Source organism: Fonticula alba (genome assembly GCF_000388065.1).
Source record: "Fonticula alba strain ATCC 38817 unplaced genomic scaffold supercont2.4, whole genome shotgun sequence".
In the NCBI taxonomy this organism is placed as follows: Eukaryota; order Rotosphaerida; family Fonticulaceae; genus Fonticula; species Fonticula alba.
This window is the reverse complement of record NW_009242974.1, coordinates 2,830,574-2,840,586: the sequence shown is the minus strand read 5'-3', so window position 1 is coordinate 2,840,586 and position 10,013 is coordinate 2,830,574. Positions and strand designations below refer to the sequence as shown.

At 66.7% G+C, this 10,013-nt stretch overlaps 1 protein-coding gene across 1 annotated transcript; it reads right to left on the bottom strand.

The window, feature by feature from the left end:
* Window positions 1-412: 412 nt before the first annotated feature.
* On the bottom strand, window positions 413-10,012 carry H696_03178 (hypothetical protein; the record flags this gene model as incomplete). Its single annotated transcript, XM_009497062.1, has 10 exons — window positions 9,949-10,012; window positions 7,827-9,821; window positions 7,171-7,631; window positions 6,842-6,979; window positions 6,288-6,608; window positions 5,385-6,132; window positions 4,951-5,238; window positions 3,107-4,759; window positions 2,418-2,979; window positions 413-2,193 (listed from the first exon to the last, which is right to left on the bottom strand). The coding sequence occupies exons 1-10, from the start codon at window positions 9,991-9,993 to the stop codon at window positions 413-415; spliced, it is 7,992 nt and encodes a 2,663-aa protein (XP_009495337.1). The 5' UTR covers window positions 9,994-10,012.
* Between the last annotated feature and the right edge of the window lies 1 nt (window position 10,013).

Genomic DNA, 10,013 nt, shown 5'->3' with positions numbered 1-10,013 from the left:
GGTAGTACTCCCTCCGTTTGGACTCAGTGTACAGGAGGGAATGAAAGAAAAAAAACAAAGAGAGCAGGAAGTCCATCGCCAAAGAGCGATCGACCATGGATCGGCTGAGAACCCATTCACGTGACACGCTCTCCTAAAATAAATTTGAGGTTCACTTCGAGATCAAGAGCTATTGTCAGACATAATTGGCTGCCAGATATTCGGGTGAACATTTGATGTTGACCTTGGTTCTGGGGGTGAGGAGAGGGTGGGCGCGCAAGTATTGTTGGCTTCCCGCGCCGGGGACATGGCCCCGGGCCTCGCAGTGGGTGTGTGACGCGGCATGTGTGAGTGTGCTGTGTATTGTAGTTGGGTGGGCGTGTAAATCGGCATCGAGGAAAGAGCTTGCCTATCCTCCAGCCGGGAGTTGTGTTCATTGGCCTTGGGAGGCAGGGGGAGGAGGAGGAGGAGGAACAGGAAGTTGTCCGGTGGAGCCGAGCATCGCTTGGGGCAACGGCGGGGGGGCAACCATCGAATTCACGCCGGCTGCATGGGGGAGCTGCTGCGGGTGCTGAGCCGGTTGAGCTGGCGCGAGGTACGGGACAAACTGAGGGACACCCACCGGCAGGGGGTAGGGCGAGGAGTTTGGCGGCATCATGGGGATCGGAAAGTAGACACCATTCGGGGCCACATTGCCAGGCACCGGCGGCATGAATGCCACGGGCGCCGGAGCATGAGCCGACACAGGCGGCGGGGGGGCCACCATCGTCGGGGCTGACATCGGCAGCAGCTGCGGACCAGCCGTCGCATCAGCAGCCGGGGCAGGCATCATTCCCGGGGCCTGAGCCATGTTGATGGCCGCGTTGGAGGGCAAAGCGACCATCATGCCGGGGGGTGGGCCTGCAGCCGGAGGTCCGGAGGGCGGAGGGGCCACCAGCAGATCGGCTGACTGGGAGATGTCGGCCTTTGGGCTCAGATGGGGAGCATTGGTCAGATGTGGTTGCTGCTGTTGCAGCTGCGGCGGTTGCTGCGGCAGCTGCGGCTGTTGTTCAAGAGGTCCATCCGCCGACACACGGGCGACATGCCCGGCGCTCACAAGGGTCTGCCCGGGATTCGAGGCAACCTCCGCGGAGGGAGGAGCAGCCACGGGGGGTTGCGCAGGAGCCATGGCGGCAACTGGCGCATGTCCCGAGCCAGAGGGAGCCTCCATCGAGGCACCGTTGGCAGCGAGAGGGGCAGGCGAGGTGGGACGGGCGGCCGTCATCGTTGCCGTCATTGTCGTCGCCGTCGCCGTCGCCGCCGCCGTCGCTGCCTCTGCCTGTGACCAAAGGGGTCCGAGGCTGTCCATCAGCCGGGGGAAGGCCCGGGCAATCACCTCCCAGGTGGCGTGCCAGACGTCCGGCCGCGGGCAAGGATGCTGCCCCGGGGCCGCCGAGGTCCCGGTCCCGGGGCCGCCATCGGATGCCGGATGCTGGAGCTGCGCCAGGACGGCGGCGTCATGCCCGGGGACCGGGCTCGGCGGGACCAACACCCCGAGGGCATTCATGACCAAGATCATGTTCTTGACCGATTCCGGGACCTTGTCCAGGAGGTGGTCATTCGCAGCGGATCCGGATGGGCCGCCACCGGCCCCGGGGGCCATGGATCCAAGGGCCAAGTGGGCTCCCGGCTGCTGAACATACGCCGAAAAGCGCCGGAGAACCGCCTGCCACAGGTCCGGGAAGTCCGGCCGCCAGGAGAGGATGGCCAGGTACTTGAGGAAGAAGGTTTCCAGGATTTTGGTCAGACGAACACGCTGCTCGCCGAGCTGATCGCCATCCGACCGGGCGGTTGCCCGCCAGGCGGCCTTCAGTGGACCGGCCGGCGTCCGAGCAAAGGAGCAAGCGGCATCGATGAAGGCGTCCGGCGAGGAGAGAGCCAGCCCGTCGACCAGCGGGAAAAGAAGCTTATTGAGGCAAGCCGAATAGACATCCGACGAGAGGGGCGCCCGGGTGGGCTGGCTCGCGGCAGGCGGCTCGTCGCTCGGATCCGGAGAGCTTGGCCGCCAGGACAGAGACGGCTGGACGCTGCTCTTGGACAGGACGCAGCTCTCCAGGTGCGTGACGGCCTCGCGCCGAACCAAGCAATCGGTCTGGAAGGAATTCAGCGACAGGCCCGACAGGATTGGCAACTGGTACCGGCGGAAGATTTCATCAAATCCAAGAGCCAAAGGGGCTGCATGTGTGGAAGCACGGGCGCATGTGCGGCAACGACCGGGCGAGAGGAGAGTCAGGGTGAGATAGATTTGGGGAAGAGGGGGCTGTGTGTGTGTGTGTGTGTGTGTGGGTGGGTGCATGCATGCAAGACCGGAGCAGCGGAGAGGGCCATATGGGGGGGGGGGGAAGGCCCAGCAGGAGGGTATGGCAGAGAGGCAGGTCCAGCAGGAAACGCCCACGCACCGATCGTCGATAGACGGTCATGAACCTGGCTCAGCAGGGCCAGCGCAACCATCGACCGCCGAGCCGGCGTGGCGAAGCGCTCGCCCAACCCGGGGGGCTGGATGTCCAGTGTCCCAGGCGGCATGGCAGGGAGAGTGGTGCTCCCGGAGCTGGTCCCAGCCATGGGCAAACTTCCCAGCGATATCCCAAGCAGCAGGCCGATGGTCATGCTCAGGGTATCAGGCACATTCCCATAATGGAAGGCATGGCGATCGGAAACCGGCGGGCCGGCTGTCGGGTCGAAGAACCCGGCGCTCGTGGCCTGGCTGGACAGCGTCTCCTCCAGCAGGGCCAAAATGTGACTGGCCGCCAGCGGGTCATCGCACACCGCCTGGAGCAGTTCCAACAGCGGAAGGCGGATATTTGGACAGGGTGCCAGGCCGGCCGCCGGGGTCGCAGAATCGGTCGGCCGAAGGAGCACGTCACGATGCCGGGAAAGCAGCCGATGCAGGCTGGCCGCCACCAGGGGCTTGAATCGTTGGGCGATGCCACGAGCGCGCAGGGCCTCGAGGAAGGTGGCGAACTGGCGGGAAGGCCGATGCGCAGACCGGTGTCAGTGGTTGTTGGCTCCCCGTCAGGCAGGCAGGCGAAGGGACGCGACAGGGGAGAAGAAGAGCCAGAGACAAAAGCAAAACACCCGACACACGCACCGACGCCGGGGCCAAGTGCGGCCGGTGGGCCGCGGCCAATGGCAGCAGACACTCCTCCAGAAGGACACTATAGCAGAAGAGAACACGATCCACCAAACCGGCCGGCCACTCCAGGGCGGCATCGGCATCGGCGTCAGGCTGCCCGTCGGGCGTGCCGCTTGAGAGGACATCCACAAAGAGCTGCTGCACCACGGGCCACGTGCGGAAGATCAGCGGCTGGCCGGGGGTGCTCGGGTCCGGCAGGGCGGCCGTCGCCGACACAAGGTGATACACTTGCTCCAGGAAGAAGGCTGCGGCAGGCTCATCGAAGGATTGCTGCACCAGCACAAAGTCCAATGCCGGGACCTTGGCCGAGGCGGCCGCCGGGGCACCCGGCTCACCGTCAACCAGCGCCGCGCCACCCTCCGGGATCAAGTCCAAGTCAAAGGGCGACACAAAGGGAGCAAAATCGTCATGTGCCGGGGACAGGCCGGCCCCCGGGGCGGGACCCGATGCCAGGGCCTTTGTCGCCGCCAGCGAAGAGCAGGATGACGACGCAGTGGACGAGCTCCCGGCGCCGGTCGGCGAAGCGGCCCCGGGCGATGCCGCCGGCTCGGCGGAAGTGGACACTTCGACCGTCTCGATCGATGCCATTGGCAGGGCCAGCATCTCCGGCGGGGCAGGGGCCCCCCCCGCCGGAGGGCTGTCGGCGCCCGTTGCCGGTGGCACATCGCTCACCACCACTTGCAGCTCCGGACGGGGAGATCCCGGCCTGGCGGTCGACTGCTGGGAGGGCGGCAAATCCGGCAATGTTTCGGCCCCGGAAAGAGCCAGCGAGGAGGACGACGCGGAGCTGGCATCCGAACTGGGGCCACTGCCTCCGGGGACCGTCTCCCCGGCCAATCGCGGGAGATACCCGGAAGAAGCGCGCGAGCGCGACTGCGACCGTCCCATGGAGGACTTCTTCCCGGCGCCCGGGCCAGCGGCCAGCTTGCGCGCCGGAGTCAACACCCCACAGGGGGAAAGGCGCCCCCGGACCGCGGCACACAAAGCCCGAAGGACCGCCAACAAATCGTCCAAATCCAGGGAGCTCCGGTGGCCCGAGCCACGCAGAGCCGACACCAGCGTCTGTGACAGTTGGCTCAGCAGCCCGCCCAAGTCCCAAGTGGCCACGATCCGGCGCGTCTTGTCAGCAGCCGCACCCTCAAGCTGGCCATTGGCATCCTCAGACAGAGTCCGATCATTGCCAGCGGAGGCTGGCAGGGCCGGATACAGGGCATATGTGGCGGCATTGCCGGCTGCGGCGCCGGCAGCCGCGGATGCGTCGGCCGCCGCGTCCGGGTCCCCGGAGAGGCTGGTCCCGCGCGACCCGGCCGGCGAGCTGGCCTTCGGCGTGTCGGACGAATAGAAGAAGGACAATGCGCTCCACAGGAACTCCCCGCTGGATGGCGCGCGCGAGGCATTCCGCTGGCTGACCAGCGTCTGCCATGCACTCACACGCTGGCAGATGGTCGCCTCATAGGTGGACACGGCTGGCAGGTTGAATGTCAGCCGGTAGATGTCCTTGGTGGCCTGGAGTCCCGGTGGCAGGGCACGCAGTGGCGAGTACAGCGACTGCATGCACACCAGCGCCAGGGTGAAGGAGCTCAGGTCGCGAATGGCAATTGAGGGATGCTGATGTGCGAGGAATGTCCGGGGGAGAGAGAGAGGGAGGAAGGGAGGTAGCCGAAAAGAAAAGGAAAGGAAAAAAAGATGTGAGCAACATGCAGGTCAGATGCCGGAGGGGAGCGATGCCGGAGGCCGAGAGTAGGCAGCCGAGAAAGAGACAGCGACCAGGAGCTCCTGGCCTTGGTGATTCCACGCACTTTGCGGATCTGCGAGAACAAAAGCCAGGCAGACATCCGGCAGATGCCGTCCGAGGCTGCCCCAAAGCGAGCCAGCCGCCTTTCCCGATTGGCCCCCCGGTCACGAAGCCACCCAAGCAGGTCCTCATCATTGACTTGGCTCAGGGGCGGCATCACTTGGCTGATGGGCTCCAGTGGCTGTGACAGGGAGACCAAGACCACGTCCTTCGGGGGCGAGGGAGCCTCCGGCGGAGGGAGGTAGCTCACCGAAAGGGGCAGCAGACTGGAGAAGATGGCCAAGTGGTTGATCTATCGGTCGGCCATGGCGGCGAGGGTCAGAGTCAGCACCGGGGCAAAGGTGGACCATGGTCGATGCGGGCCCGGGCGCGGCCAAGGGCGCATGGCGCGAAAGGGCCAGCAGGTCGGAGGAAGCCAGCAGGGGCGGCAGCACGTACGACGCGACTGAAGAGGAAGGTATTCTCAAATTCGGCCGCAATGTCCGACAGGTCTTCCAGCAGTTTGAGCACCCGGGCCACCGGGGACAGGGCCTCCGGTGCGCTGGGCGATGTGGCCGAAATGCTTGGCGAGGCCGAAGCCACCGTGGTGCTCTTGGCGCCGGCGGTGGTGGCCATGGCGGTCGTCGGATCGGCCGCCATGGCTGCCGCATCCTCATCACTGGCGGGATCCTGCCAGTTGTCTTCGTCCAGCTCGGGGCCGGAGGGCCCGGCAGCCGGCTCATCCAGCCCCGGCTGGGCGGACAGGTACCCCTGGTAGCAGGCATCCCAAAAGGCCGGCTCATCGGGCGGCAGTCGGGACGACCCGGCCTGGACAAATGTCGGCCCCGGGGTCAGGTGATGGTTGTGGTGGAAGCCAACGGGCACCGAGGTGCCGGAGCCGGCGGGCCCGGCCCCACCGTGTGCACTCCCGGCGCCGAGGTTCTTCCGTGTGCTGGCCCGCAGCGCCGGGTGGTCAAAGATCCCGGCCCCGGCTCGGGAGCTCCCCAGCCGGTGGACAATGGCCGCCAGCGAGTCGACCAGGGCCGGGCCGATGGCCATCAGCAGGTTGGCATCGCACAAGAGCGACAAATCGTCCGCATCCACAAAGCGCAGGATGTCCTCCGAGGCCGGAGCCCGCGTGGCCAGGCCCCAGTTCAGGTCGTCGGTCAGCGAGTTGTCCCAATGCTCGGGGTACTTGATCTCATCGCTGTGCCGGGGGGGGGGGAAGGGCATTCCGCGTCCGGCGGGCACGCAGTCGAGGGAATGGACCACATGTCAGCAAGGGGGGGGGGGAAGTGCATGGGAAGAACGGGCTCCTCCCCGGGCCGTGATCCATGGGGCCCGCCGGCCGGGGGCACGCACTTCTTGATGTCGTGGTAGATCTGGGTCAGGAACTCCTTCGGGAAGTCCTCGCCATTGTTGATGCCTCGGTTGTTCGACAGGAACGCCTCGACGGTCATGCGCTGCTTCAGGTCTGGACGGTGCTGATCGGTATTCAGCATCATGATGGAGAAGAGCAAGATATACGCCCCATCCACATGCACCGTGACCCCCTGGGCCGTGGCGGCGTCCGAAGTCCCGGGGATCGGCTCCTGCTGCGACAGATACACCTGGGAGAGGGTCTGTAGCACACGGTCGATGACTTGGGTTTCGCCGAAAATGTGGAAGTACTCGACCGTCCGGCTGCCGGAGGAGAGGCCAGGCGAGAGGAGAACCAAGCCGAGGGGCGGAGAGTCAACGCCAGGGAAGGGGCGTGGAGATAAATACCCACAAGGGAGGGCACATGTGTCCGGTGGTCGATGGCCCAGGAAAGGGCCAAATCCCGGCGGAGAACAAGGCAAGGTGTGCTTCATGCGAGAGAGAGAGAGAGAGAAAGCGAGTGTGTGAGAGAGAGAGACGGCCAGCAGCACACGCACCGCAAGGCATGGTCCAGGCGCAAGTTGGCGAAGTCGATCTGCTCGAGGAAGGCCTTCAGGATCGGCTGGTTATCGCCATGCCGGAGAAAGGCCCCCAGGTGCTTCTTGTCGAGGGCGAAGCCCATCAAGTGGAGGAGCCTGGCATGGTGGGCGCGAGGGAAAATAGCCGGGAGGGGGGGGGGGAGGAGAGAGAGGGCAAGGAAAGGAGGGTCAGGTGACGTTTCAGCGGGGGAAGGGAGGGCCAAGGGCCGGCGAGGAGCCGAGGCCAGGAGCCGGGCAGAGGGGCCAAGCCCGGCGAAGGGAACATGCGAGGGAGCACGGCCACACACCGAGCGACCTCCTGGTGATCGTCGACCGAAGAGATGACCCCGCGCTCATGCAGCCGCTGCAGGGCATTCTTGTGTGTACTCTCATGGAAGATGCCAGCCGCATGGAGGAGCCAAAGTTTCTGCACGCGCGCATGGACAAGCAGATACTCCACCATTTGGCCGTCCGGGCTGCGTGCCGGACCACCAGCAGGGTCGGCCCTCGAGGTGGGATCGAATGTGGCGAAGTGGGCCAGCCCGGCCGCATGGGTGAGCGGATCAAAGAGATCGCGATTGTAGGCAGCCACATCGACCGCGCTGGTGGCGATGGCGCCGGTTCCGGCGCGCGAGCGCGACCGGAAGACCAAACGCCGGAGTAGCAGCTGGATGATGCTCTCGGCCACCAGTTGGAGCTTCAAGCGGTCCTCCGGCCGCCCGACCCCGGGCCCGGCCGGTGGCGAGGCAAACTCACTGACCGCTTGCAGCTAGAAGCACCATGCGGCCCAGGGCACACGTGTCAGGGCGAAGGGAGGCAGAGAGAGGGAGACGTGTGTGTGTGTGTGTGTGTGTGTGTGCGCGCGCGCGGGGAGGAGAGCGAGAGGGGGGGGGGGGGGGGAGGGGGGTAGGCAAAGGAAAGAAGGACATGGCCAAGGGGAGATGCCCGGCGACGGCCGACGCACACAGGTGGTGAAGACATTCTCCAGCCCCAGGACACAGTCGACATTGACAAAGAGCGCCTGTTCCGGGTACATCGGGCGAAGGATGGTATCCCGCGGGTCGGAGGCCGCCTGGAAGGGAATGTCCACCAGCAGGGCGCGCAGAAGCTCCAAGAAGGCCAACTTCACATCGCCCGGGCAGTCGGGATCGCGGAAGCGCCGGGCCGCACTCTTCAGGAAGAAGATGCGATATGTCCGCAGCCGGCGGGGATTCGCATGGAAAAGGAGCTGCAAGCAGCGCGATGCCATGGCCAGCAGCACGGCCGCCCGGTCGGACTTGGGCCCGCTTGGGCTCGGGCCGGGGCCGGCTCCGCCCAGCCCGCCGGCCACGCCGAGGACGCCGCCGCCCCCGGGGCCAGCACCGCCGAGACCCCCGACCCCGGCGGCCCCGAGCAGGCCAAACAGGTGCTTCATCACCTGCGGCAGGCGCGCATGTGCCAGCAGGCGAAGCTGCCCCAGGGCATCGGCCCCGGCCTCGAACAGGGCACACAGCATGTTCAGCCCCAGCAGGCGCAGGGTGTCGGTGCTGTGGAGCTCCGCCGGGTTGATGAAGGCCTCGCAATAGCGCAGCAGCACAAACACGGCGGCCAGTGACCCGCAAAAGAGCCCCGGAGGCCGGGCCTGGGGCCGGACACGCTCGGCAATGGCCCGGGCCCCGGCCTCGCCTTCCAGCAGCCGGTCAAAGAGGTCCGCAAACCAGGTGGACACCGGGCGCTCATAGAAGTCGAAGGCCATGGAGGAGGTGTGAACGATGCCATCGCGCGGGGTGACCCCATCGCGGGTTTGGTACGACGAGCGAACGGCCGCGCGAGACTCCGGGGCCGGGGTGCCGCCGGCGCAGCCCGGCATGGCGGCCAGCCCGCCGCCGGCATCGGCCCCGGCCGTGGCCACCGGCAGGGTGGGCTCCGAGGGGACAATGGTCACCGGGCCCGAGGGCCCGGCACCGCCAAAGTGAAAGGCCCGATCCATTTGCGTGGCCAGGAGCACCTCATCAAAGTGATAGTCATCCGGGCAGGCGCACGAGCCGGCCATGGGGGCCGGCCGGCCCGAAGGGGAGGCCCCACTCGCGGCGGGGTCCTTGAGGATGGCCTGGCTGCAGGGGTTCCCCACGCGCGAGGACACCAGCACGAAGAAGCGCAACCGGCGGCCCATGTGCCGGACCAATGCATGCAAGGTACTCTCGGCCGATTGGCGCACGAATTCACTCAGACGCAGGTGGGTCACAATGGACAGGCAAATGACCAGTGCCTGGGAAAGCCCGGCGTCCGTGAGGCAACCCACATCGGCCGGCAGGGGAACATGCGCCGCCCCGAAGGCCCAATGCCCATGTAGAAGCTGCAGGTAGGTGTCCAGCCCGGCGGATGCCTCGGTCAGGGTTTGCTCCGACACGGCGCACACCGCGCGCAGGACCTGGGTGATGTGCAGGAGGACCGCCTCGCTGGCCAGGAAATCCTCCGAGTCCAGGGTATGGCGGGAGAGGATGCCACACACGGCCAGCAGGGCGGACGATTGCTGCATGCGCTGGTGCAGCAGGGCGAAGGGGGCCTGGCTGCTGGCCAGGCAGAAGAAGGGGGTCGGCCCGGCGCGCAGGAGCCCGGCCGTCAGCAGACGCTCCAGGCTGCCGAGAACCGACACTGCCACACCGGCCGGCGCCTGGCCACGTTCCAGACAACAGAGGAACGGCTCCAGCAGCGTTGTCAGCGGGCCATTCAGGCACACCGGCCAGCTGGGCAGGCCGCCGGGTTGCCCCGGCCAGGGGGGCCCCCCGGCCGGCGAGCACACCCGGCAGTGGTTAACACACACCCGCTGCGCCATGAAGTCATAATCCCGGTGGAGCTCCACATCGGCCTTCAGGGCTTCCAGACGCTGGGACAGGACATGCAGAGTCCCGTAGTCCCGGTGTGTGGCCATCGCGGTGCGCAGGGCCGACAGGACGGAGGCCGCCTCGCCGAGGAGGACCTGTGGCGGGGGGTGTCACATGCACCGGCAGGAGGTGAGACAGGCTGGGGGCCAAAGCGTGCCGAGGGGACGGCGCGCGAGGGAAGGGGGATCACACGGGGGCGGAGGGGCGAGGGCAGGGACATACCTGTGTCCATTCGGCCGAGATCTGAGGGATCGTGGCGAGGGACATGGCTGAGGCGAGGGGGGGGG